The sequence below is a fragment of the Elephantulus edwardii genome, unplaced genomic scaffold, assembly GCF_000299155.1.
Source record: "Elephantulus edwardii isolate Elephantulus edwardi_28Jun2011 unplaced genomic scaffold, EleEdw1.0 scaffold00267, whole genome shotgun sequence".
NCBI classification, from domain to species: Eukaryota; Metazoa; Chordata; class Mammalia; order Macroscelidea; family Macroscelididae; genus Elephantulus; species Elephantulus edwardii.
The window spans coordinates 1,192,273-1,219,891 of NW_006400017.1; the positions used below are offsets into that span (position 1 = coordinate 1,192,273).

The 27,619-nt window shown below is 51.2% G+C and overlaps 1 protein-coding gene across 1 annotated transcript; it reads right to left on the reverse strand.

The window, feature by feature from the left end:
• Positions 1-2,835: 2,835 nt before the first annotated feature.
• MYBBP1A (MYB binding protein (P160) 1a) lies at positions 2,836-18,376 on the reverse strand. Its single transcript, XM_006899798.1, has 26 exons — positions 18,170-18,376; positions 17,882-17,977; positions 17,436-17,519; positions 17,269-17,343; positions 17,054-17,161; positions 15,311-15,486; positions 15,035-15,202; positions 14,798-14,915; positions 13,044-13,339; positions 12,683-12,793; positions 11,875-12,000; positions 11,549-11,716; positions 11,367-11,466; positions 8,172-8,268; positions 7,901-8,052; positions 7,458-7,550; positions 7,225-7,371; positions 6,949-7,119; positions 6,695-6,852; positions 6,003-6,237; positions 5,689-5,814; positions 5,535-5,603; positions 4,826-4,933; positions 4,589-4,690; positions 3,537-3,685; positions 2,836-3,409 (listed from the first exon to the last, which is right to left on the reverse strand). Exons 1-26 carry the CDS (start codon positions 18,374-18,376, stop codon positions 2,836-2,838), a joined length of 4,014 nt encoding a protein of 1,337 aa, XP_006899860.1.
• Positions 18,377-27,619: the final 9,243 nt, after the last annotated feature.

Below are 27,619 nucleotides of genomic sequence, written 5' to 3' on the forward strand. Positions count from 1 at the left end.
GGTGGTGAGTGTGGGCTAGACACCAGGTGTGAGGGCACAAAAAACCCAAGCCCCAGTCTGGCCAACCGTGGGTCAGAGCAGAACTGGGCTCTGCTGGGTTTTCAGCAGACTGGATTTTTGGAAGTAGATTGATAGGCCTTTCTATTCAAGGTGTCCCTGGGAAGATGAATACTCTCCACGCTCTCACTTAGCAAAGCACGTAGTGCAGGCAGCGCCTTGGGATGGGGCAGAGCTGGCACTTGGGGGGGAAGAGCTTCCAGGGCAGCATTTCACCGCTGTGGGATTTGCTCCAGAACAGGAACCATCCCTTCTGGGCACTCCGGCCCGAGCACACCCCGCCAGCTCTGTGCTCCCCCAGTGCTGCCTGAACTTACTGATGAACTATAGGACGGACCCCAGGGTCCTCCTTGCAATATATCAGCAACCACTTCCTTCCTCACAAGGGTCAGGGACACCCATTCAGACGGGCCCAAAGAACAGATTTGGACAGAAAAGGGAGGGGCAGAAAAGCATCCTTTTGCTCCCCAGCTGTGCCAGGGCCCTGCCTCTTGGGGCTGCAGCTTCTTAGCAGGACAAGACCTGGGGTAGCTGTTTGCTCAGTGTCCCCCCAAAGGCAAGTAACATGCAGCACCAGAACCCTACAATGGTCCCTTCCAGACCTCTGACCTCTTAACTCTTCCTGTAGGTGCCGCTGGGACAACGAAGACCCCATGCTCCTACCTAGCCTGGGAGGTGTCCTTCAGCATCCTGATCCTTCTGGGTTGTCCCAGAGCTTTCTGGTTGACCCAAGGCTGGGCGCCTACCCTCTCTGGTCTGGGACTGCAGAGTGGCCCTGGCTCAATGAAGATGCGGCATCCTCAGTTGACCTGGAGGCCTGTGCTTACTGGAGCCAAGCAGCTGGACAGATGCCCAGCCGTGAATTTGGGCTTCAGGGCCCTTGGGTCCAAGGGAGACGGCAACCCCAAGTGGGTATATCAGGACAGCCTGCTCTGTCACCGGCTTATGTGATGCTGGGCAAGTCCCTGCCCTGCCTGGACCAAGGGGCCAGAGGGCTGGATTTTCCCATGCAGCTAGCCGGGCAAGGCGCCATCAGCCACTTTGAAGACCCAACAGCCTCTGGACCATATGGAGAAGAGGTAGCCCAGGCCTCTGCAAGGCACTTCAGGCTCTGAGGTTCCCCAAGGGCCTGGAGTGTGGGGCCAGCTGCTGCCTTGGGGATGCTGGACTTAGCCTGGTGAGCATAGCCAGGTGCCAAGGTCACTGGGTTGTCCCCAGACCCACCAGCTCACTCTGGAGGACACTGGTCACTACCGCCACAGGCTGGATCAGCCTGGCTCATCTCCCAGGTGGGGACTATCCCAGGACTGAGTTGGCATCACCAGGGGTGAAGGCCCTGGTGACAGCTCTACACCACTCCTGTGCCCGGGCTCGAGACAGGCTGATTTGGGAGTTATCCACCCAACTCTGCAGGGCTCCCTAGAACACTTCTGTTGTCCATCCCTCCCCACCCCTTCAGAAGCCAGGAACCCACTCCCTATCCCCAGGCTGGGCTGGGCTTTTCCAGGGGCAGGGCCCAGGGGATCATTCCCAGAATCCATGGGGCAGTAGCCAGGGATCTGGTGGCTGGAGGAAGTAGCAACCATCCACCAGGCTTCCTGCCTCAGGGAATGAGCTGATGAAGGTGGAGGTCTGGAGACAGAATCAGCCCAACCATCCAAGCTCCACACTGTTGCTCCTACTCCCCCTAGTGGGCCAGGCCTTCCCTTGGCCTCTGATCACTGTTTTGCACACATCCCTGCCGTGCTGGGGCCAACATCACAGTGGCCTTTGGTTTCCTGAGTGCAGCTTATCCCCTTGACCCCCCAATTCCTGCACATCTGCTGGAAGCTAAAGGGGCTGTGGTGTCCTTGTTGCCAGTAGGAGACCCCAAGAGCCAGCTTGGCCAATGCTCTCTCCACCCCTTAGTTACCCACCGGCTGGCCCTGGCTTTAAGTGGCGTGTAAGCTAGTGGAATGCCCCTTCCCTGAGCCCTGGGGCACCCAGGGGGGCCCGACGAGGGAGTGGTATCTTCCAGAGCCTGGCCTCCACCCCACCTTGGCTGGGGCCCCAGCGATGTTTTCTTGTTGTACAAGAACCAGGTCCAAGTGTTGCCTCCTCTTCCTTCCGGAAGCCAAACTGCTCCTTTATTTTTTAGAGCTGCTGATTGTGAATCTCAGAGTCTTAAGAGAAGCCAAATATATTCCTCTTGTAAATGAAGAAATAAACCTATTTAAATCAAGCCTTAGTGGCTCTGCTGCAAAATGGGTGGGGGTTAGGAAGGGTGCTTCTGCCAAAGCCTGGCCAGTGTGGGTGGTCCACACTGACCTTTTATGTAAGTATATGTACCCAGCCATCTCAACAGAGCCCTGGGAGAGTCAAGGATCCGGCCCAGAGCCAGCTCCTGCAGATTCTAACCCAAGAAGGCTGTGCATCAGAGTAAACTCGTGCTTCACAAAGTTTTCAAGGATTGATGATTTTGGGGGGGGTATGGGGAAGATTGCCAGGCATTTCTTCCAAACTAGCTCTGGGTGGACTTGAACCTTCAACCTTTTGGGTAGCAGCTGCTGCAGTCACTCAGGAATGCTGATGCCCAGAGATTAAATGTCAAGCCCACTAGAAGGTCAAGTAAGGGCCCCAGGATGCTCTTGGGAGCAAACAGTGCTTGATGCCAAGCAGATGCATCCCCACGTGCAACTGTGTCAGTAAGTGGTAGTGTAGATTATAACATTTATTAAAATACTGATGAAAAAATAGGAGTCTCTAGGGTGGACGGAAATGGGCTGGGTGGCAGGGCATTTAGGGTTTCCCTGCTTTCTTCAGCTGTGCCTTCTTCTTCTTCTTCTTCGCCTCACCCTGGAGGAGGCTGGGGCTCCCATTGGCCAAAGCCAGCTTTGCCTTTTTCTGGGGTGGGGTGAGCTGTGGCAACTCACCCGAGAGCCCCTTCTGGGGCCTTTTGCCAGCAGACTCTGCAGGAGGAGCTCCATTCACCTGGGAGAGCTTCCGCTGCTTCTTCTGAAGCTTGGGGGTCTTGGCAGGGGCACTGGGGCTTTTGGTGGGGCTGGCAGAGGCGCTGGGGTTTGTGACAGGGGTACTGGGGGTAGGACTCTGGGTGCCAGGCTCCCCGTTGGACTGTGACTGGGCGGAGGCCTTGGCTGGCTTCCTGTGCCGCCGCTTCTTCTTGCCGGAGCTGGGGGGCTGGTTTTCACTGGCGGCTGCTGGCTTGGCATCTTCTCCAGCAGCATCTTCTGGTTTGCGTTTCTTGCGCTTCTTAGTCTCTGGCAAGAATCCCTTTTTCTTCCGCTTCAAGCTAACGGGATTCTGGGAACCACTGGGGGTTTCCTTGGCATCCTTCTTTTCTGACTTGGGGCGTCTGGAAGGAAGCAGGCAAAAGTGAGAAAGGATCTAGTGAGGGGCAGGCGGCCCTCACCCACCACGGTCACATGGGATCTGGCGTTTCCAGCCCCCTCCCAGGGTGTGGGACTGCCTCCGGGACGTACTGCACTCCCAGGAACTTCATGGCCTGCCAGTAGAGGTCATACAGGCGGCTGGACCCGGCTGCGTGCGGCCCCTGCTGCAGGCTCTGCTGCAGGCTCGGCTGGAGGCCCTGCAGCAGCCCCAGTATGCCGGTCAGGTCCACGGTCAGCTTCTGGAGGGGAGAGAGGCAATGATGGAGGTCTCATAAGGTTCCCAAGTCTTGACTCACTGACCACTCCCCAACATCTGGACCCTCATCTTCCCCCTCTGTCCATAAATAAGACTCTCACCTTGGGGAGGGAAAGCACCCACTTCTGGCTCTTGTCCCCTCTTCCATAGGCATGCCTGCAGCCCCCCCCCACCCAGGACCCTCACCTCCCGCTGATGCTCCGCCCCCAGCAGTATCTGGCACAATCACTGAAGAGGGCAGGCAACATGACTTCAGGGGTGTCAAAGCTCTTCTGTGGTTCACCTTCCCACCACATAGAGTGTTGTCATTTTCTAAGCCCCTGACTCCCATGACATGCTCTCTCCTGGTGCCCTTTCTATGTTGCCGTTCTGCAGGGTCCATTGGGAGCCCTGCCTCACATCGCCTGGCCAGCTTCCTTCCTTCCCAGACTTACCCAGCATCTATACACCAAGGACCCCACACTCTTCTGCCTGCACCAGACCTGAGACCCAGATCCCTACTGGCAGCTATAACTGGCCCCCACCTTGATGCCTCATGAACTCTGCTCATCATCCCCTGCTGTGCTCCCAGCAACGCTCAACCTCCTCTCAGGTTTAGAAACCTGGGGCCATGCTGGGCTTTCTGCTAATGGCTGCCCACATGGATGATCAGCTCTTCCCACTGTCTCCAGCCCTTCTAGGACCTTCCTGGTGCTTTTAAAACGTTAATGGTATCATCAACATCCCCTCCAACCCTGGCCAGTCTTTGAATGGCTGCTCCTCCTGTCCCACTCAACACCACCCCCATGCACCCAGATACAAAGCGTGTACTCCTCCAAACTCATCCCAAGCCTCTGTTCAGCCCTCCCATCCCCAGGAGCCCGAGGCATGGTGGCGCCTGCCTCACCTGCAGGTGGACGGTTTTGAGGAGTATGATGAGCAGCTCTAACGAGGACAGCTCCCTCTGCTGCTCCAGCTTGGCCTGCGCTGTCCCCAGAGTCCGCATGTTCTAGGAAGGAGGTGGGGAAGCTGCTGAGGGGCTTCGCTGATGCCTCCCCTGCCTTTTGAGGCCTAGAAAGAGATGCCTCCCGGTCCCCCAGCCCATGCTCCCTATGGGGTTGAGGGAGAGGTTCTCGGCCGTTACCTCCGTGACCTTTGCGAGGACCTGGCTGATGAGCTGTTCCCACTCGGAGCCCTCAAAGCAGCGCTTCAGCTCTCCCATGGACAGGGCCTTCTGGAGCAGCTGGCAGGCCTGTGACTGGGGTGGGGACGGGAGTGGTCACCAGGAGCCTTAGCAGGCAAAGCCAAGACTGAGGGACCCACAGGGAGAGTCCCAGAGCTCGGGGAGCCCGCCAGGAACCCAGTAAGGCCAAGACAATCCCAAGCTGCAGGTCTGGCTACTCTAGGTCCAGCCTGCTGGACTGTCCCCCAGAGCTCTGAGCTTTGCTACTGCTTGCCACCTCTTGCATAGGTGAGGACAACGGGCGTGGGGAGCAGCATGGGCTCAGAGCTAGACTCAGCCAGAGTCTCTGCCCTCTTACCAGCTCCCTCCATCTTCCCCTGACCTGCATACCTCATCCCCAGCCTGTACAAACTGTAGAAGCCTCTCAAGGAGGAACTGGAAGCTCAGGTCAGAGAAAAGCAGCAGCACTGGGGCAAAGCAGTCAGCTGGACCTGTCCTTCTCCTAAGCCACTCTGCTTACAGTGGTGGCCCAAGCATGGTCCCTTCAGGGAGCATACACCAAGGCCTGGATTGCTGGGACTGGACTGAGGCCACCCTCAACCCAAGAGGGGAGCAGATCAGCACTCTCAGTCCACACCAAGAAGGTGGAGACCAGGTAACTCATCCTTACCTGCTGGCGAGGCTGTGCTGGGCTTGTCACATGCTGGACCATGACAGGGAGCAGGCTCTTACACAGGACCTAGGAAAGGGGACAGGGCTGTGAAGAGGGCCAGCTTGACCTGGCCGGGGGACAGGGCCGTGACAGGGGTTGGCCCCACACTCACCGGGTGCCGGCAGAAGAGGCTGAGGAACATGGGGACGGTCAGTGGACTGTTGCGCTTGGTCAGGAAGGAGCTCAGTGCTGAGGAGTAGACCTGGGCCACACGGTTCACATCCAAACAGCTGGTAGCCTAGGCAAGGACAGAAAGAACTGACGTGCCAGGGAGAGGGGTGTCTGGCTGACCTTCAGAGGGAGGAGGGTTCAGTCCTGGCAAAGGCATAGCTTTGATGCCCCTTCTGTGAGATGGGCAGGTAGCCTCCAACCCTCTGGGCTACCTGGAGCTCTTCCTCCTCCAGCCCCCTGGACAGGCCTGCTTACCTCTGGGGCCTTAGCCTTGGCTTTCTGCTTCTTTGGGGTCTTGGGAGGTGGTTCACTGGGGGTGTTGCCTTTCAATACCCGGAGCAGGTAGAGGGAGGCGTTGAAGTAGTAGAGGGCGATGGAGGAGTCGGCCTGGCGGCCAGCCTGCTCCACCAGCCGCTCTACCTGTGCGTGCAGCGCCTCCACGTGGTTGCCGACGTCATGACAGTAATGCCTGGCGCGGCAGAGGTCGTGCCTGTGGGGTGGGGCCGGAGCTCGCTGAGCTAACCCAAGTGTCAGAACAGAGGCATCCCCCACCCCCACCTCCGTGCAGACCCCACTATCCACAGCGGCCTCTCTTTGAGCCAACAGTCTTCGGGTCCTGAGTAAATGATGGCAAGGCCATGCATCCTAAATGCCAAGAGGCAGGTCTCCCAGCAAACTGGGTAGCAGAGAAAAAGAGCTGAGCACACCTCGGGGTAGGCACAGAAGACATGCTGGCAGCCACACGCCCACTGCCTCCTACACGAACACTTATGGCACCCCATATCTCTAGTCCCTTGCAACCCAGATCCTGAAGGCAGGTCTGGCTGTGGCTCTTACTCTGTCTCTCTGGATGCTTGTGGCCACTCTGGCCATCAGTTAGCCTTGAGCCAGGCAGACCCAGAAGGGACCCTCTCTGCAGTCCCAGGTCCAGCCCCCACCCCACTCACGTGAAAATGCGGGCCGTCTTGTGCAGGAAGTCCTGCTCCTGCTTGGAGCTGCTGCTACGCATGCTGCGCCGGATGATGGTCAGCAGCGGCTCGAGAAGCTCCAGGACCAGGGGATTCTCAGGCTGCTTTGTCACCAGCACCTCGACCAGGTCCAGCACCTGCGGCCAGGAGGGGTGGGCTCAGCTAAGCACAGGAGCGCGTTCAGGGCAGGGGCTGGGCGACAGGGCTCGGGCCGGGGTGCGTGGCTCACTCACCCTGATCTGGAAGCCTCGCCGGAGCGCCTTCTCCTTCTGCAGCTTGTCCTTCTCGTCCTTCTTGGCCTGGATGCGCAGCTTCTGCTCGGCGAAGAGGCTGGCGAGGTTCTGGTCCAGGGCCATCATGGCCTCGTCCCCCAGCTCCTCGTCGTCATCACTGTCCACTCCGCCCTGAGAGGCAGATGTGCAGCCATGAGCCTGGTGCCACATGGGCCCACAGATGGGCAGACAGATAGGCAGACAGGTCTGAGACGAGACCCCCAGGGCCCTGCTCACCAGCGCCTTCCCCTTCTGCAACACAGCCATCAGCTGCTCCCGGAAGCCCTGGTCCACGTCCCCGTCCAGCGCCTCCTCGTCACTCTCCTCGCCATCGCTCTCCTCCTCCTCCTCACTGTCTGAGTTGTCTGAGTCCTGGTCCTCGTCCTGTGGGCGAGAGCCGTGTCAGGCCTCTTCTCCGCCTGCCCTGTGTCTGCCCACAGCAGCCCACCCTGCCTCTCACTGGCAGCAACCTTTTCCATCTTCATTTCCAGCTGCTTCTCATCAGAGTCATCTGTGACCATCACGCTGTCATCTTCTTCCTGGCTCTTCTCAGGGTTCAGCACCTGCAGGGCACCCAAGACTGCTAACCCATCTGCTGCTCTTGTCCAAGTCACATTGCCACAAGCTCTACAGTCCAAACCCACAGCTCCCCAGCCCACCTGCTTCCTAAAGCGCACAACTTCTTCTTGGGAACCCTTCCTTCCCCAACCCCAACAGTAAACCCTGAGAGAGGACCTTCCGCCCATGGGACCTGTTTCCATCTCTCTTAAAGGGGATGATTCAGTGATTTTGCCCTCTCTGCGGGGCTTTGGTGAGGCTGTTGGGGTAGAGGATAGCAGGGCACCTCCTAATTCAGCCTGGTGCTTTAGTGGACCTATATCCCAGAGCATAGGTCCCAAAGGCCCCAACTCACATCTAGAATTAAGTGCAGGGCACGTGGCGTCAGGTGAGAGCAGACATGACCAAACACAGTCCGCGCCACCTGGCGCATCAGGTGGCTGGGCTGGGCCAGCAAGGACAGCAGGATCTCCACCAGCACCTCGACCCACGGTGGCTCCTGGGGCTCTGGAAAGCAGGAAAGGGGCTGAGCTGGGCAGTTCAGGACACTGCTGGCCAGTTAGCCCCAAGCTGGGCCCATTCTGCCGGGGGCACGCCCATCCCCTGACCCACAGTCGATGATGTACCTGTGGCCTTGGAGCGGGTCCGGTGGGGCTTTTCCTCCAGACTCTTCTTGATGCAGGTCTGGATGTCGCCCAGGAGGTCACAACTCTCTGAGGGGGACTGTGGACAGAAGGGTGGAAATCAGGGGTCAGGCCCTTTCCCAAGGCTCTGCTGAGGCAACCAGGGAGCTGGCTAAGAAGCAGCTGGTGCCAGAGGCCCAGAACACACTGATGCTGGCTGCCCTGGCCAGTCACCTTCATAATCCAGAAGAGAGGACCCCCCGCAGATGCCAGAGATCTTCAGCCAGATACCTAGTCACAGGATGTGAGTGCTCTCAGGGAGCAGGGAACCCACCTTGTTTCCCTACTGGTACCCAGCCAGGTAGAGCTGACAAGGACAGACAGAGGTCAAGGTCATAAAGAAGTCAGAAGTTAGGCCTTCCTGTTCTAAATTCTGGATTATCCAACCCCCTCCTCCCCAATTTAGCTTGACAGTATGAAGACAGAAGTGAAATCAACAAATAAAACTGCATTACATTTAAGCCAATTTAACCCTATCCAGGAGAACAAACAGGTTCATCCTGGAGAGGGTGAAGCCAGGCTGCTCGTTGGAGGCAAGGATTCTGAAGCTTCGTCTGACATACTCTGGGCATATTGCAAGGAGGGATCAGTCTTTGAAGAGGGATGTCATGCTTGGAGGGGTGGAGCATTGAGAGAAAGACTCTCAATGAGATGGACTGATTCAGTGACTGGGGCAATGCAGATCAGTGTGTCAGAGATTCTAAGGTTGGCACAGGATAGAGAAGGGTTCAGCGCTATTGTACACAGGGTCACGATGAGTCACAAGCGACTTGATGGCACATAACAACAAATGTATCCTAGGAATATGGCTAGACTCTAGCCACCAAATAGGAGTTAGGAGGCCTACTGGAAATATGACTCAAAAATAGTCAGCAGCTTCGCTATTTAGGCTGAGAGCCCAGGCCACACACCATCTCTGATGTTCTGGCTCTGTGACCAAAAGGTCTCTGTCCTTCTCTGAGCTATACTATTCTGCCAGGTTTGAACTTCGCTGAATTCCAGCTGCCTCTTTCCAGACCAGCTCGTGCTCTCCAAGAACAGGACCTTTGTAGACGTCATCAAGACCCAAGCCAAACACCCTGGCCTCAAGTTGATTCTGACTCAAGACAACCCTTCACAGCCTTTCTGAGGCTGTAAATCTTTATGGCAAAAGACCACTCATTGCTTTTTTTTTTTTTTTAAATTTTTGAAAGTGGACTGCCAGGACTTCCTTTCTAGTATTTTTTTTTTTATTTTATTATTGTGTGTTTGTGTACCGTCAAATCAGGTCTTACGGGCACAGGAGAAGATTGCCCCTCCTTTTCCAGCAGAGCATCTGGTGGATTTGAACCTCTGGGACTGCAATGCAGCTTCTTTGCCACTAGGCCACCAGAGCTCCCTTACTCATTGTTTTCTCAAAAACAACGTGGGGGACTTGAACCACTGACTTCTGGTAGCAGGTGGACATATTACACGCCAGACTACTGCACAATCAGCACAGCTAAGCAGCCAGAATGAAGTAACCCAATCTACTAAGAAAGGAGACCCCTCGAGGACAACAGGGCTTACAGACAAGGGGAAAGCAAGTGCCAAGCTGGAAAGAAGAGTAAGACAGACCTCACAGCTCTCTAGGAGCCAGCATTACGGGAGCACGAATAGAACCTGTAACAAATGCAGGCACAAGAACCCAGAGGGGAAAAACTCTGCACAGCCAACAAGTACAGTGGGTCAGAGCAAAAGAGAAAAGCCAGGACCCCACGGAAGAAGAAATGTCCCCTCTGGGTGACCGGTCTCCCTGGAAAGGGACCTCACCTACAGAAGACAGCACTTACTCTTTCACTTCTGTTAGGGTTGAATTGTGTCCCCCAAAACCGACTCAAGCCCAAACCCTGGTGCTTGTGAATGAGACCTTACATGGAAACTAATCTCTGCAGGCAGAATTAACAGGCGGTTTTGCTGCAGTTAGGGTACGCCCTAAATCCAACGACTGGTGTCCTCACAAGGAAAGAACACACATCCAGATGCAAGAAAATACAACGTGAAAACAGAGGCAGTGATCAGAGCGACGTTTTTGAGCTATGAGCCAAAGAACGTGAAGGAGTGCTGTTGACAAGAAACTAGGAGAGCAAGGGAGGCCTCGCCCTCAGAGTGTGACCCGCAGACACCCTGAACTTGGACCTCCGGCCTCTGCAAGACACTGGATTTGTTATTTTAAGCCGTCCAGTGTATGGTACTTTGTGGTGGTAGCTCGAGAAAACCACACCATCCATCACCTCTGGCTGGTGAAGCCCACTTTGGAAGGGCCTGTGGGATATTCCATGTGACCCAGCTATTCCACTACTTGGAATATACCCTGAAAAATGAAAACTGAGACACAAACTGAGATTTGTACACTAATGTTCATAGTAGCATTACTCACCATTGTTAAGTACATGGAAACAGCCCAAATGTCCAACCACAAACGAATAGACTGAGAAATTATAGTATGTATATTCATACAGTGAAATACTATGCAGCACGGAGGAGCAATGACTTTGTAAATTATTACCTAACTTAGGAGGGTCTGGAGAGTGTTATGCTGAGTTAACTAACTCAGTCCCACAAGGATAAATATTGCATAAAACCATTATTGTAGAAGGAGTATAAGAACCCAAGAGGGGTGGGAGTGGCTGGAAGCAGAGGGATGAGGATGTGCAGGGGGAGGGGGAGATCAATCATCGGGTTGTACAATTTGATGGGGGAGTGAGGGAAATTAAAGAATTTGTTTGAATTTTTATTCAAATTTTATAAATAAACTAGTAGAAAAGAGGAAAAAAAGGTCAGAGTCCTACAGTTGAACCCCAGTCAACAGCTGTGCACCTGTAAAGTCGCTTGGCCTCTCTAAATCCACTTCCCTACCTGTCAGATGAGGGGAGGCAGCGCCCACCTCTACTCTTGGGGGGGAAGGGAAAGAGGGTTTATGAGAGGCATTGCCTGGAAAGTTCAGGACACTGGCTGGTCCAAGGATGGAATGACTTCTCTTTGGGTTATAATCCACCCAGGACTGAGTCAGCTTAGGAAACCTTCCAGCTTCACCTTCCTGGAGCTTTCCCTGGTCATACCCGACCTCTCAGCAAAGGCCTTTTATGCCAGACTCTCAGCACCCTGCCGCCACCGTACCTTGAAGAGGTGGATGCCCACCAGGAGGAGCAGGTGATGGAAGGCCCTGGCCTTGACCTCCTTGGAGCGGCCCTCCATCTCCTTCAGCGTCTCCAGCATCCTGGAAAGAAGGGGTGTGCTCTCAGACCACTCTGGTATCAGATCTGAGGGTCCCACTCACCCCATGGACGTCTCCTGCTCACCGGTCCCAGGCCTGGTGCTGCTCTGCAGTGAGGGGTGTCACAGCGGCCACGTTGCGGTTTTGTTTCAACAGCAGGTCTGCAAACTGCACCAGGCGGTAGGTCCAGGGCTGCCCATCTGGGGTCTGGCCCGGTACTGGCTTAAAATGGGTGCTGAGGGCCTGCAGCAGACTAGACGAGGGCCAGGGGTCACAGGGGTGAACCTCCACCCAGCCCAGGCTCAGTTCTCCCACCCCCGATCTACTGGAACTCCCTGATCTTCTGATACTTCTCAATTTACAGTCCTCAAGACCCCCTCTGCCCTGTCATCACCCTCACCCCGTCCACACCTGAAGAAGGCACTGCAGACCACCTCGCGGATTCGGCTCTCCAAGGGGACGGAGGGCTGCTGCTTGGTCTCTGGAATCTGGGACGTGGGCTTCTTGGTTTCAAAAAATGAATGAAACAAGCAGAACCTGGGGAGAAAGGAGTCACCAGCATCATCACTCACAGGCTCCTCTCGTTGGATGGCATCACTGGACACGGTGCCAGAGGGGGAAGGAGCTGGTCTGCTCTGGGCAAACTCCACAGCCTGGGGCGGCCAGCAGTGTCTGGGTGTGAACACGGCCCAGGCCGCAGTGTCTGGGGGTGAACACGGCCCAGCCCGGCAGTGTCTGGGGGTGAACACGGCCCAGCCCGGCAGTGTCTGGGGGTGAACACGGCCCAGCCCGGCAGTGTCTGGGGGTGAACACGGCTCAGGCCACGCCGTGGAGAAAAGAGCAGTGCTCACATCAAAAACTGACCAAGGCCCAGATCATGTGGCAAAGGACAGAGAACGGGGCCAATGAGGTTTCCCTTTGGGACAGGTGACATAGGTGGAGGGAAGAGGCTCCTCTAATACCACTGACGTGAAAAGGCTGCCTGTGGGCACAAGACGAATAAGCTTGCGTCTTCAGGCCTACTGACCCCCTCTTTCCTGGGTCCTTCTCTTATAAGCCTCAGAAATTCTTCTAAATCCTCTGACCCTACGATGGCTTGCTACTCCCCATGTGATCTAAAGGCCTCTAGTTCGGAAGGGGGGCTCCAAACTAGGATGAAGCAACAGGGCCACCTCCTTGGGAACCCCATGTGGGGAGCGGGGCTCAGCTCATCTCCTACCTGGCCACCTCTTGGACCAAGGCCTCCTCTTTTTCCACGTGAGTATTCTCCACAATGCTGACCAGGCGAAGGATGATCCACTTCCGAAGTCGGAACACAGCCCGCTCGGGCCTGGGGGCAGGAGAAGGGGGTCACAGAAGCCAATTAGAGGGGATGAACAGACGGCATCCTCTGCCCCACTTCAGAGACAGGGCAACGAAGAACTGTTGTGCTCTACCATAGGGGGACCACATGCGGGGAGAATGAAGCTTTGGTCCAGCGCTATGGAGCCTACCCACCTCGCTCAGGGTTCAAAGCCAGGCGTTGTGGCTCTGTGAGTCCAGGAAGCCCCCGGCTCCTGGGCCTCCCCAGCCCCACTTACGAATGGAACGAAGGATCCTGGTTTTTCTTCTGGTTGCTGGTGCTGAAGTCAACCAAAGAGTCCAGGTTGGGCTGGAGAAACATGTCCTTCAGCCAGGCCACGTAATCCTTGAGGGCGCGGGGATTCAGGAACTGCACGACCCGCCAGAAGGTGGGCACGACGGGGTGGCCCTGGTTGGTGATGGAGGAGAAGGCCACAACCATGGCCAGCTGCCTCTCTGGGTCATCCTGACAGCCCTCCAGGAAGGCGCCCACATACTCGTCCATCTCAGGGGCAAACTTGAACTGGTTCGGGAGCTGCAAAAGGATGGGTGTGATTGAGGCTGGTCAGCTGTCCAGAGAGGGCAGCCTCACCAGCCTCCTCCACCACATGCTGAACCGCGGCCCAGGGGGTCCCTGGCCCTTGTAACCAGCCTAGATCGCTCTCTACTCCCGTGAGTAAACCTGGGACAGCCTGTCACTCTCACACTTCTGTCTGGCTCCAAGTCTCCCTATATTTTACTCTTCTAAACTCACATGCCCCTGGCTCTAGAGAACCCCCTCCACTGGAAAACAGCGAAGCTCTTTTCCTGGTCTGAGTGATTTAAGAGTCCAGATGGAGCCATCAAATGGCCCTAGGGTCCTATTCCTCCTGACTCTACCATCCTGGGGCTCCGAAGCGAACATCTCACACGTGTTTAGTACGTGCCTAGCACCACACCACATGCCTTCACAGACAAGATTAACTCTCAAAACAACCTGCAGGGTATGGCCACCACCACTGCCATTTCAAAGGTAAAAGAAATAACGAGGGACAAAGAGAGTTTAGAAGCAACTTTTGCAGGGACATAGGGCTCACGAGTGGTGGCAATGGGAACTTAGACCCAGACAGTCTGGTTTCCCATCATGCTCTTAACCACTGCCTAACGCTGTCTGAATTGGTTCCCTCACCCAGGAAGGAAAAATGGCTGAGATTGGAGGTGAAAGCTATACAAGTTTAATAAGGGAAGGAGACAGCACATACAATGACCACTCATACCATACACCAGCTACTGCCCCTAAGACCCTCCGAGTGGACAAGGTGACAGGAACAGAATAGTTTTATGACACAGGTAAAGTCACAAGAGAGTGCAAAAGTTCTAGTTCAGTTCTGAACTCCGCGGTCCGGTCTCCAGATGCCACTGTACTGTCTGACCCTTAGCTGACCCTCCAGTAGGTTTCTGAGGCTATAAATCATAACAGGAGGCTGTCTACCTTTCTCCTGAGGAAGCACTGGTGGATCTGAACCACTGGAGATGTGCTGGCCTATGGGTTGGCAGCACAATTCACTACAGACTACACCACCAGAGCTCCCTAGTAGAACATGCCAAACACCACATTGTTCTTGTCTACCGTGAAGTCAGAAGTGACTCATTGCTGACCCTCCAGTGGGTTTTCAGAGACAGCTGCAAAGGAAAAGACTGCTCATCTTTCTCCCATAGGGCAGCTGGTAGATTTAAACTGTTGAGCCTTTCGGCTGGCAGTGCAACTCCTTACCACTAAGCCACCAGCACTCCCTCCAACACATGTCCATGATCATCGCTGAAACACCAGCAGAGCTTGCTGGCTATATGTACTTCTTGTGGAGAAGGCTCTGACCTTGCCAAACTCCAGGGGAGAGGGTCCACACCGCCTGCTATGCCTGAAGCAGGCCCTCCCTCAGTACCCCTTCTTGGTTAAGAGGCGGTCTGCTACCCACCCCATGCAAGTGGTGTTGTGCTCCATGAGGACACCAACCTTAGCAGTGACCAGGTGTTCCCCGTACAGGTGGATCAGGTCTCCCCGCATCACCAGCTGTAGCTGCTCCTTGGAAAGCAGGGGCAGGGCTGCACCCAGCAGGCGGAAACACAGGTAGCTGGGGGGGTGGGGGAGAGGGTGACAGAGCTTGGTCAGAAACTAGTTCCTGGGGAGACTTCAGGATTGGGACCCTTTTCCACCTCTGCTCAGTAAACAGGGAGTCTAGGGAGTCCAAACCTGGCTGGCAGGAATTGCTTCTTCAGCAGCCCTTGCTCCACGACCTCATTCCAGAACCGAGGGAACTTTTTCTCCTCAAGCGCCAGGCGCAACAGGCCCAGAGCCACAGCGGGCAGTTTGCGTTCCTTCTTCACAGAGGCAGACGCTATCTTCAGCACCTCTACTAGCCTGGAGTAGGAGACAAAGGGGGCTCAGGGACACCTAACAGATGAGGGAACAAGGGCAGCTCCACGGCCCCAGGGAGTCAATCCCCCCCCCCCCCCAACCACTGCTCACCTGGGAATGTTCTCATTTGAAAAGAGATCAACGGCTCCAAATAGCTTCTTCAGCTTCGCAGGCACCTTCTGCCGGGCTAACAAGAAGAGCTCCACGTACTCCGGGGAGCCGAGCACCACACTCAAGTCAGCCTTGAGGACCTCTGGCAGGACCTCCTTCAGCACGGCCTCTGGGACCTAGACAGAGATAGGTTAAGGGATGGTGGCTCAACCCTAGTCTTGGTCTCTCCTTCCAAGAAAGAAGATCTAGGGGCCCAGTGCTACCTGTCAGGAGCCCACGGAGGGCTTCAAACCATATCTTCTGGTTTTTCAGACTGTTAGCCAACTCAGAAGTGACTTATAGCTGACCCTCCAGTAGGTTTTTAGACTCAAAGCTGACCCTCCAGAAGGTTTTTAGAGGCTGTAAGTCACACAGGAGCAAACTGTTCATCTTTTTCCCCCGGAGAAGCTAGTAGATCTGAACCACCTGCCTTTTGAGTTGACAGCACAACTCCATGCCACTAGGCCACCAGATGCCACTAGGCCACCAGAGCTCCATTTTGGGTTTTTAAGGGGACCAAAAATAATCATGCAAACAAATCCAACCACTGGCTGTCAAGTCAACTCTGACTTATGGCCACTCCATGTGTGTCAAGAGTCAAATTGTGCTCCAGAGTGTTCAGAGGCCGTCATTTCAGAAACAGGTTATTGGCCTTTCTTCCAAGATGCCAGATGGATGCGAACTGCCAACCTTAACATTTATTCCTTTGTGCTGCAAGACATTCTTCCGAGTAATGGTCCCCTTCTTATACAGGAAGCTGAGCACCAATAAAGAGAGCTGGAACTGGAACAGAACCCAGGTCCTTCTGGCTCTGACGCTGAGCTGTGTAGAAACCATGACGGCCTCTTGCCTTTATACTCAGTCCACAGAGGTGGCAAAGGGTTCACAGTGCTGGCCTGCCTCAGCTTCCCGAGGAAGGGCGGCCGAGGCTCCGGAGGGTCGTAATAATGCCAAATCTGCATACATGTGTTAGATGGCAGACGCTGTCCAATATAGTGGCCACAAACAACTGGCGGCTACCGAACACTTCATATGGGACTAATCTGAATAAAGATGGACGATGAGTGTCTAACACTTTGTATTTTTAAGAAAAGAATGTAAAATGCCTCCACGAATCAATTTCAACCCACACTGACTGCATGTTGGAACTACAGACTATAGAAAAAGTAGGTTAATATTAAATGGAAAGTACAGGAGGTTAGAACCAGAGGTAGAGGTGTCTGTGAGAAGTAGTAAAAATCAAACAGAGGTACCTGCATGTCTTAAATCTTTTAAAGACATGATGGCTCTAGGTGATGAGCAACAACAGACATAACTAGTAACAAATTACTGCCACTTGTTTCTTTTTGTTCTCTAATGCAGTTACTGAGGGAGCTCTGGTGGTCTTGTGGCAAGAAGCTGCACTGCAATCCCGAAGGCACATGGTTTGAGACCAGCAGCTGCTGCTCTATGGGAGAAGGATGGGCAATCTCCTCTTGTGCAATTAACTGCCTCTGCAAACAGGCTGGAGGGTCAGCAATGGGTCAGTTCTGACTTCGGTATTAACAACAACAATGCAGAAGTTTTAAAAGGAGACCCAGGCTTTGCCTGTATATTTCTATCAGACAATCCTACTTAGAGTGTTCTTATCCACTGATTTTCACTTTCCCACCATGTTTCTAGTAGGGAGCCCAGTTCACAGTGGCATGGGCAGCAGGCTCATACCTCAGAGAGGATGTCCACCAGGGCCTTCTGGGGCTGCTCCTGTAAGTGGTTGCGGTGCTGGGCCAGGATCTGCAGCAGCTTTATAGACTTCATCAGTGCCTCCTGGTTCTAGAAGGCACAGACAGGGGGCAGAGGATGTGAGCTGCTAGCCCCCAGCACCCTCACGCCAGGCTGTACACCCCAGCTGAGAAAATCTAGGTCTGGAAAGCTCTTACCTTCACGAGCCGACCTGACTGAAAGAGGGCCAACACTCCAAACAGGTGTGCGAAGAGAGCAGGCCTCACCATGGCCTAGAGAAGGATTTGGGGAAGAAGAGCTCAGGTTCCACAGTTCCTGTCCATCATCGCCACCTCCCCACCCCATGCTACCCATAATCTCTCACCTTCTTCACGTTCTGCAGATCATACTTCTCTTGTATTTGCTCCAGGATGCTACATAAAGGAATCTCTTCGAAAGACTGTAACACCTGCCAGGTGTGATGAGGGGGAGAGGGCTCAGCGGTGCTGCCCCACCACATCCCAACAAACTCAAGTTCTTTGGCCTTCTGGCTCATTCCTCACACACAAGAGTACCTACCGCCCCACCCATGCACCAGAAAACTTGCTCAGTCTCCATCTCCACATCCCTTAGCTTTAGTCACACTTGTGGACGTCCTGTGCCTCCACGTGGTAAACTTCCCTTCAAGAGGGGCTTCAGATATCACATACTCAGCCTCTCCCTCAGACACCCCTCTTCTGACAGGTAAGCCACCTGCTCCTCACGCATCTATGGTTTAGACCCAAATGACTCAAGACCCCTTCCCACCGTCCATAGGAAGCACGACCTCACCTGTGCAAGGGCCAGGCTGTAACAGGGTCGGGCAGTCTCTCGGCCGCCCCCGAGCCCAGTGATCAGGCGCTTCAGAGCATATTTCATCTCGGATTCCTGTAGAAAAAACCGCAAACCAACCTCGTGGGACGCGTAGCCCGAGGCGGCCCGAGGCGGCCCGCGCCCGCCCGGGATCTCAACTCAGACCCCGTGTCTGCAGTCCCAGCCCCGACCCACGCTCAAGCTCCGGGACTCCACAAGCCTCCGTACGATCTGCTCGGCCCCTCGCCCCGCATCCGCCCAGCCCACCTTCGGCCGAGTGCGCAGGTACTCCAGCAGCTTCTCCGTGGCCTTCAGCCGCGTCTCCTGCTCTGGCTTTGCGATGTCCCAGAAGAAATCCAAGAACTCGCGACTGTGTTGCAACAGGTCATGGCGGTCGGCAGACCCGGCGCCGTTTTTAGCCGCCTCCCCGGGAGACATGGGTTCAGCCATGTCCATAGCCTCTGTCTCCGCCATGCTCCACGAACACGTGGGCGCTAAGTACTGCCTCTTCCAGGTCAGGTCTCCGCGCAGACGCACAGCCTTACAGCTCTGGGGAAAAAAGACCTGACAGAGCCTGGGAGGGGCGGGCGTGGGCGGGACCGGATATTGGGCGGGGCGGACACGGGCGGGGTGGGGCGGGCGCTGGGCGGAGCCTGGCTAGAGCAGAATCATGCCCCGCCTCCCTTCCATTTTCCCTGCTGTGCTACTTACATGCTTCCTCTCTCCCTCATTTTTCCCCTCTCCCCAGACAGCTGAGACGTCAGCCTCTCTAGTACCCCACTGGGAGCTTTTCTGAGGGCTCATCTCATTAAATCAACTCAAGCAGAGCAAATTCCTCTATCTCGTCCCGGAGGGACGCCCTGAACACCATCATGGAATATCTGTGTTGTAAACTGTAAACACCAAGTCACTGCTGTCAGTGGTTTCTTTTCCAGCGTGGAAGGAGACAGCTAATAAGTAACCAAACAAACTTAAAAAGATAATTATTATGAAGAAAAAACGCAAGACTTTAAATTATTTCCCAATTATGTTCTAAAAACTAATGATAGTGTTAAATTAGACTTAAAGCTTAGAGGAAAGTATAACTCCTTGACCTTGAGTTTTCCTCCTAGGGTGACCCTCTATTGAGATCATAAATCTTTATGGGAGCAGATGACTTCATTGCTTTCTTACTAAGAGACTCATGGATTTGAACCTAGCACCCGACTTGTTAGCATTCCAGCATGTAAAGTACTTCACCGCCTGGCCGCCTTGAACAGGAAACTATTTCCCCCTCCTCCATCCTGGTAGTAATATTTTCTGGTTTTGCCATCCACTTGTTAAAATTGAATCCTTAAACTCTCTCAAACTCATTGCCCTTGGAGTCAGGAGTGACTCATACCTGACCCTCAGCTTGGATTTCTGAGGTTATAAATCACTATCTTTGCAGATACATTACTAGATAAATCATAGAGTTTACAACGTGTTTTGACAAAGACATAGTGTCATTACAGTATCACACGGAGTGACTTCACTGCACTAAAATGGTTCTGTGTCCCATATATCCATCTTCCTTCCCTGAGGCCCTGGGATCACTGATCTCAAGATCACTATAGTTTTCTCTTCCCCACAAAAGTGTCTAGTTGGAGTCGTGTAGTATGTAGCTTTTACAGGCTGAATTCTTAGTAATATGCATTTATGGTTCCTTCATGTCTTTTCATAGCTTGAAAACTTTCTTATCACTGAGTAATATGTTCAAACAATATTTGAAGCACACAAATACATCGTCACCTACTAAAAGCTCTGGTTTTCACAATTACAGACAATGACTAAAGAATGACAGAAGAAGAATTGATGCCTTTGAGTTGTGTTGCTGTAGAAGAGTCTTGGACATACCACGGACCATCAAGAAAGCAAATAGGTCTGTCTTGGATAAGGTGAAACCAAGTTTATCCTTGGAGGCTAGGATTTTGAAGCTCTGGCTCACATACTTTGGGCATATGGCCAAGAGGGGCCGATTCTTGGAGAAGGACATTATGCTTGGAAGGATGGAGGGGCAGCACAGGAGAGGAAGACCCCGAATGAGATGAACTGATACAGTAACTGAAAAAATGGGGGTAAGGTGTGTCAGAGTCAGTGAGACTGGTTCAGGATAGGGCAGGCTTCAGATCTGTTGTACATAAGATCATTATGGGTAGCAAGCGACTCGATGGCACAGAACAACAACTTAAAACTCTTAAAAGTCATTGCCATCCAGCTGGAACCAACTGATAGCTGACCCTCCAGGGGTTTCTGAGGCTGTAAATCACAGAGGAAGACAAAATACTGAAGGGAAGGTGTGGAGATGATGTTTGAGGCCCCCTGACGGGAAAAGCAAGGAGTGAAGAGATCCTAAGACAGAGAACACCCTAGCAAAGGCTCCAAGGCTGGGTGAGTGAGGCTGGCAGGGTGGGACAGGATTCTGGCAGGACCTCAGGAGTTTGGATTTTATCCTGCATATCTCTCCAAAGTCCTGAAGAGCAATGTCAGTTTAAAGAACAAAGTATGCCTGATTCAGTTCATGGTCTTTTCAATTACCTAAAGCATCTGAGAACTGGACAATGAATAAGGATGATAGAACCTCTTCTGAGTTTGTTGTTGGACAAGAATACAGACTATCCCATGGACTGCCAAAGAACAACTATGTTTTAGAGGAAGTGCAACCAGAGTGCTCCTTACAGGCAAAGATGGTGAAGGTTTTTGTCTTACATGCTTTGGGCATGTTGTTAGGATAGGTTATTCCTTGGAAAGGTGGAGGGTCAGTGAAAGAGAGGAAGGCCACAGTGAGATGGGTTGACACCGTGACTGCTGCAATGGGCTTAAGTGTGTCAGAGATGGAAAGGATGGTACAGGATAGGACAGGGTTCAGATCTGTGGTTCATAGAGTCGCTATGAGTTATACTTGACTCAGCAGCAACAAACAGCAAAAATAACATGGTGGTGTAATCAATAAAATAATCAAACAAGTTAAATGCAAAAGTTGACCATGTGGATCATAACAAATTATGGATAACATTGAAAGCAATGGAAATCATAGAACACTTAGTGCTCATGCACAAACTATATCTAGGTTGAAAGGCTTATTTGTGCAAATAGCAAGGAAACACCAAATGATGTAAAATCAGGAAAGGTTTGTGTCAGGACTGCTATCTTTTTCTCTATACCTATTAAGTCTGTATGCTAAGCATATCATTGGAGAAGCTAGACTATATAAAGAAGAATGTGGCATGAGGATAGGAGGAAGATTCACCAACAACCTGCTTTATGCAGATGAAACAACCTTGCTTGCAAAAGGTGAAGAAGACTTGAAGCACTGCAGGAGATAAAATATTATAACAGTGTTCATATGAACTTAGTTCCTATGGATTACATCTCAACATGAAGAAAACAAAGATCCTCTCACTAAACCAATAGGCAATTTCATAATCAATGGAAAAAAGACTGAAGTTGTCAATTATTTAATTTTACTTGGATTTACAATCAAAATCCATGGTAGTAGAAAACAAAAAATCAAAAGATATGTTGTGATGAGAAACTCTGTGGTCAATGATTTCTCCAAAGTGCTAATGAGCAAGGATGTTGTTGTTATGTGTCATTGAGTGACCTGTGACTCATAGCGACCCTATATACAACAGCTCTGAGGCCTACCCTGTTCTAAGCCAGTCTCATGAATTCCAACACACCTACCTCCATTGCCCCAGTCACTGTATCAATCCATTTCATCTGGGATCTTCCTCTCTTGCACTGTCCATCCACTGTTCCAAGTATGATGTCCTTCTTCAACTATCCCTTCTGGCCATATGCCTAAAGTATGTGAGACAGAACTTCAAAATCCTAGCCTCCAAGGAGAAACTTGATTTGGAGACAGGATGCATCCCTAATGGACTCTTTTCCTAACTTTGTACCATGCATTGTTTCCCTGCTTTGTTCTGAGGACTGCTTCCTGATCCAAGTATAGGTTTTGCATAAGCACAATCAAGTGTTCTGGGATTCCCATTCTCCTCAATGTTAACCACAATTTGTTGTGATCCACACTGTCAAATGCCTTTGCATAGTTAATGAAACACAGATAGATATCCCTCTGGAACTCTTTGCTTTCTGCCAAGATCCATCTGACATTGGCAATAATGTCTCTAGTGCTATGACCTCTTCTAAACCCAGCTTGTATTTCTAGTGGTTCTCAATGTACTGTTCAAGTCATTTCTGGATAATCTTCAGCATGATTTTGCTTGCATGTGATATGAGTGACATTTTACGATAATTTCCACACTCTCTCGTGTCACCTTTTTTTTGGAATGAGAATCAATATGAATCTCTTCCAGTCAGTTGACCAGATAGTTGTCCTCCAGATTTCTTGGCACAACCTGATGAGCATGTCCAGGACAGCATTTTTTGTTAAAATGTGCCAATTGTTATTCCATCAATTCTTGGGGCTTTATTTTTTTGTCAAGTCCTTCAGAGCAGCCTGAACTTCCTCCTTCATCACCATTGTTTCTTGATTATATGTTGTTTCTTGACGTTCTTCTTTGTCAGCCAATTCTTTTTGGTCCAGTGACTCTGTATATTCCTTCCATGTCAGTTTAAATACTAAGGCATGATGAAGCCAAGTCATGGTATTTTTAATTGCTTCCTAAGGATCTGAAAGTTAAACAGTGCATGAGGAAGACCAAAGAAGAGTCAATGCCTTTGAGTTGTGGTGTTGGAGAAAAGTACTGAATACCTCATGGACAGAAAAACCAAACAGGTCTGTCTTGAAGGAAGTACAACCCCAGTGCTCCTTAGAGACCAGGGTGGTGAAACTTTGTCTCACATACAGTTGCTCAAGGGCCAGTTCTTGGAAAGAAGATGTCATACTGAGAAAGAAAGAGAGGAATGGCACTCTGGTGGCATAGTCTTCAGTCCTGCTAACACAAAGGTTGCACTTCTCTGGGAGTTCAAATCCACCAGATGCTCCATGGGAAAGATGTCGTTTAGGGAGCTCTGGTGGCCTAGCGGCAAAAAGCTGCACTGCAATCCCAGACGTGCACGGTCCTAATCCACCAGGTGCTCTGCTGTGGAAGGAGGGGCAATCTCCTTCTGTACTAGTCAGATTTGATTTGACGGTACACACAAAAAAATAATAAAATTTTTTAAAAAGGAAGGAAGGAAAAAAGGAAAGAAGGTAGGAAGGAAGGAAAAAAGGAAAAAAGGAAGAAGGAAGGTAGGAAGGAAAAAAGGGAAGAAGGAAGGAAGGAAAGAAAGAAAGAAGGAAGGAAGGAAGGAAAGAAGGTAGGAAGGAAGGAAAAAAGGAAGAAGGAAGGTAGGAAGGAAAAAAGGAAGGAAGGAAGGAAGGAAGAAAAAGAGAGGAAGACCTTCAATGAGATAGAATGACACAGTGACTGACACAATGGGCTCAAGCATGTTGGAGATTGTGAGGATGGTGCAGGATACAGCAAGATTCAGATCTGCTGTCCTTAAGGTCACTACGTGAACTTCAAGAATTGATCAAAGTTATAGAAAGGCTTTGGTTCTTTTGTTTATAGAGTCACTATGAGTCGTGCTCAACTTGATGGCAATCAACAACAACAAAAACATGAGTCTTAGTCAACCCACAGGCACTGAACAACAACATAATGAGAAGTCATAGGAAAATCTTATGAAGGGGACAAGCCTTAATCAGACTTCAGTTCGGAAAACATTACCCTAGCAGCTATGCTGAGGAAGGAATGTAAAAGGACAAAGATAGAAGCCGTGGCTCTTTACTCCTCATCAATCGGACAGATAGCCCTTTCTTCTCATGCAGCCTCAGCTGCATCCCTGAGTCAGGGAATGAAGGGATTTGGCTGCGTTGGATGCCTGGTCACCAGGGCTGCTTTTAACTCTGGCCAAGTGGATGTTGTTGCCATCAATGACCCCTTTATTGACCTCAACTACATAGTCTATATGTTCTGGTATAATTCTACCTATAGCAAGTTCAATGGCACTGTCAAGGCTGAGAATGGGGAGCTGGTCATCAAGGGGAAAATCATAACTACCTTCTAGGAGCATGATCCTGCTAATATCAAATGGGGTGATGCTAGTGCTGAGTATGCTGTGGAGTCCACTGGTGTTCTTCACAACGTTGGAGAAGTCTGGGACTCATCTGAAGGGTGGTGCCAAATGGGTATCTCTGCTCCTTCTGCCGATGCCCCCATGTTTGTGATGAGAATAAACCATGAGAAGTGAACAACTCTCTCAAGATTGTCAGCAATGCCTCCTGCACCAGCAACTGCTTGGTGCTCCTGGCCAAGGTCATCCATGACAACTTCGGCGTCAAAGAGGGACTCATGACCACAGTCCATGCCATCACTGCCATCCAGAAGACTGTGGATGGCTTCTTGGGAAAGCTGTGGCGTGATGGCCATCGAGCTGCCCAAAACATCATCCCTGCCTCTGCTGGTGTTGCCAAGGCCACGGGCAAGGTCATCCCTGAGCTGAATGAGAAATTTACTGGCACAGACATTGTGTCCCCATCTCCAATATGTCAGTCATGGATCCGACCTGCCATCTGGAGAAAGCTGTCAAATATGATGACATCAAGAAAGTAGTGAAGCAGACATCAGAAGGCCCCCTCAAGTGCATCTTACACTGCAGACCAGGCAGTTTTCTGTGACTTTAACACTCTGTGACACCCACTCTTCCACCTTTGGCGGTGGGGCTGGTATTGCCCAGAATGACCACTTTGTCAAACTCATTTCCTGATACGACAATGATTTTGGCTACAGTGACAGGGTGGTCAACCTGATGGTTCACATGGCCTCCAAAGAATAAGAGCTCCTTGGACCACCAACCACAGCAATAGCGTAAGAAGAGAGAGAGACCCTCATCTGCTGAGGAGTCTTGGCCCCAACTCAATCCTGCCACACACTGAGAAGTTCACATTCATGACACAGTTTCCAATCCGTCCCCTTGAGAAAGGAGAGGGCCTTAGAGAGCCCATCTTGTCATGTACCGTCAATAAAGTACATTGTTGTTGTTATATGCTGTCGAGTCACCTCGACTCACAGTAACCCTACATACAACAGCCCTAAACCCTACTCTATCTGTGCAATGTTACTGTCTCTGACACACCTACTGCCATTACCCCAGTGACTGAATCAATCCATCTCCTTGAGGGTCTTCCTCTCCTGCACTGCCTCTCCACCCTCCCAAGCATGACGTCCCTCTCCAAGGACTGACCCCACCTTGCAACATGTCCAAAGTATGTCAGACAAAGCTTCAGAATCCTTGGCTTCAAGGAGCAGCCTGATTTCACCCTCTCCAGGATGAATCTGTTCTCTTTGCAGTCCATGGTATATTCAATACTCTTCTCCAACACCACAGCTCAAAGGCATCAATTATCCTTTTATTATCCCTAGTCATTGTCCAGCTCTCTGATGCATAGCAAGTGATTGCAAAGACCATGGTCTGGATCAGGCACACCTCAGTCTCTAGACTGACATCATTGCTCTTCAGTACTTTGGAGAGGTCTCTGACAGCAGATTTTCCCAATGCAATATGTCTTTTAATTTCCTGGCTGCTGTTGCCAAGAATGTTGATGTGGAGCCAAGCAAACTAAAGCTGTTTATAATCTCAATTTCTTCACCATCCATCACAATACTGACAATTGTCCCAATGGTAAGAATCTTTGTTTTCTTGATATTGAGCTTCAATCCATACTGAAGGCTGCAGTCCTTGACCCTCTGCAGCAAGTGCTTCATGTCCTCCTCAGTTTCAGCAAGCAGGGTTGTGTCATCTTCATAATGTAGCTTGGTGTCTTGCCTGAAAGCACGGAGTGCCAGAGGAATGTTTATCTGTGTTTCATTGACTATGCAAAGGTGTTTGACTGTGTAGACCACAACAAACTGGCTGACTCTGAAAAGAATAAGAATCCCAGAACACTTGATTGTGCTTATGAGAAACCTGTACTTGGACCAGAAGGCAATTGTCAGAACAGATCAAGGAAACACCGCATGGTTCAAAATTGGGAAGGGTGTACACCAGGGATGTGTCCTATCTTAATGCCTTTTCAATCTATATGCAGAACAGATTGTCTAGGAGTCTGGTCTCTATGAGGAGAAATGTGGCATCAGGATTGGAGGAAAGTATACTGTACCCAGGGGAAAAAAAAAGAAAGAAAAGAAAAGAAAAGCATCGAAGACGTAAGACATGTTGGAAATGCTGACTTGAGTGATGCACCCAGAGACACTTGGTTGAAAGGCTTGTTCTGCTTCTGAAAAGTCAGTCACTGAAACTTCTATGAACTTTTCACCTCTTACTCTCTTTTTATTTTATATTGATTTGCATTCAAAATTCATATACATTGAGTATTACTCATATATATTGTGTTTCACACATTCTTATATGCACATTATGTTTCAAACAATCTCTGGCATACATTGTGTTTTATAAAATTTATCACCATTGATCTATCCTACTATTACCTCATCTCTTCGGGTCCCCATTGGATCTTTTCTAATTCCTTCACCCACACACACTTCACTCACCTGTTTTAACTCTGTTATCCTAGTCATTTCCTCCCTGCCCTACCACTTGCCCCTCGCTACCTCTCCTTCCCCTTTTCGTCTTTTATTCACATCTTACTAGTTATCTGAAACACCTATGAACTTTTAAAGAATTACCAACAAGGGATCAAACTAGCAATGATAATTTGAAAAGGTTAGAGAGGAAATTTAGGGGATGCTTAAAAATGAAATTTAGCAAGTTTTTCAAATGAGAAACAAGTAGGAAAATGAAGGATAGTTGCATAACTTGGTCAGTCTCAGTGAATTGTACCAAGTATTGAATTGTTATATGCTCAGTTCAACAACAGAAAAGTTATTAAAACGGGTGGGGGACCACACCCAAAACTATAAAATAACAAAGCTCCGTGCCCCACCTGGAGTGCTGTTCTATGTGACACACATGAGGAATTGGTTCTTTGTTTTGTTTTGTAATTTTCCCTCCCCAAGTCGTGGTTGACAAATTGGGCACGTGGGGGAAGTAAAATAGAATTATAAGCATGGGTTCTATAACAGGGTAAATTGTGGTACAATTTATTGAACTGAAGAAGAATTTGGGTGAAATCAAGATTTCCATTTAAGGAGAGATAGCTATTATACGTGGGGGGAGTACTGGTAGCCACCATGTTTCTCAGGAGGAGAGGGTCTGAGAGGCCGACTCCAGAGGCCCCGGGACAGAGACTGGAGCCCTCAGTGGTGGGAGGACCAGGACCAACCTCAGCAGTTAAGCCGACATACTTGTTTTAGAGTCTTCTGTACCCTGGCCCGAAGAGTCTCCCCTACTCCTGCTCTCAACACTTTTGCTTTGCTGTCTGCTTGGCAAAGTAAAATGAAGAGGTTTACCAAGTATGGAGTGCCTGGGAGGTGCAAATGCTGAATGCAATCAGCTGATACTCAAAACATTTTAAGTCCCCGGAGGACCCGCCTTTAGAAAGACCTCATGACCGCTTCCAAATACCCAGCTATTGGAAATCCTGTGGAGCACAGTTTTGATCATTCAGAGGGTCACCATGAATTAGAATGGATTTTCCAAGGGGAGCTCTGGTGGCCTAGTGGCAAGAAACTGCAACTACAATCCCAGAGGTGCACGGTTCGAATCCACCAGATGCTCTGCCGAGGAAGGAGGGGCAATCTCCTCCTGTACCAGTCAGATCTGATTTGACGGTACATGCACACAAAA

Excerpts from the sequence above, each read along its gene's own strand:
- MYBBP1A (XM_006899798.1), bottom strand. The coding sequence starts at position 18,376 with ATGGCGGAGACAGAGGCTATGGACATGGCTGAACCCATGTCTCCCGGG. Across the intron at positions 13,340-14,797 it reads AACACCTGGTCACTGCTAAG|CTCCCGAACCAGTTCAAGTT; the intron begins GTTGGTGTCCTC and ends ATCCTTTTGCAG. Across the intron at positions 12,001-12,682 it reads TTGGTCCAAGAGGTGGCCAG|GTTCTGCTTGTTTCATTCAT; the intron begins GTAGGAGATGAG and ends CTTTCTCCCCAG.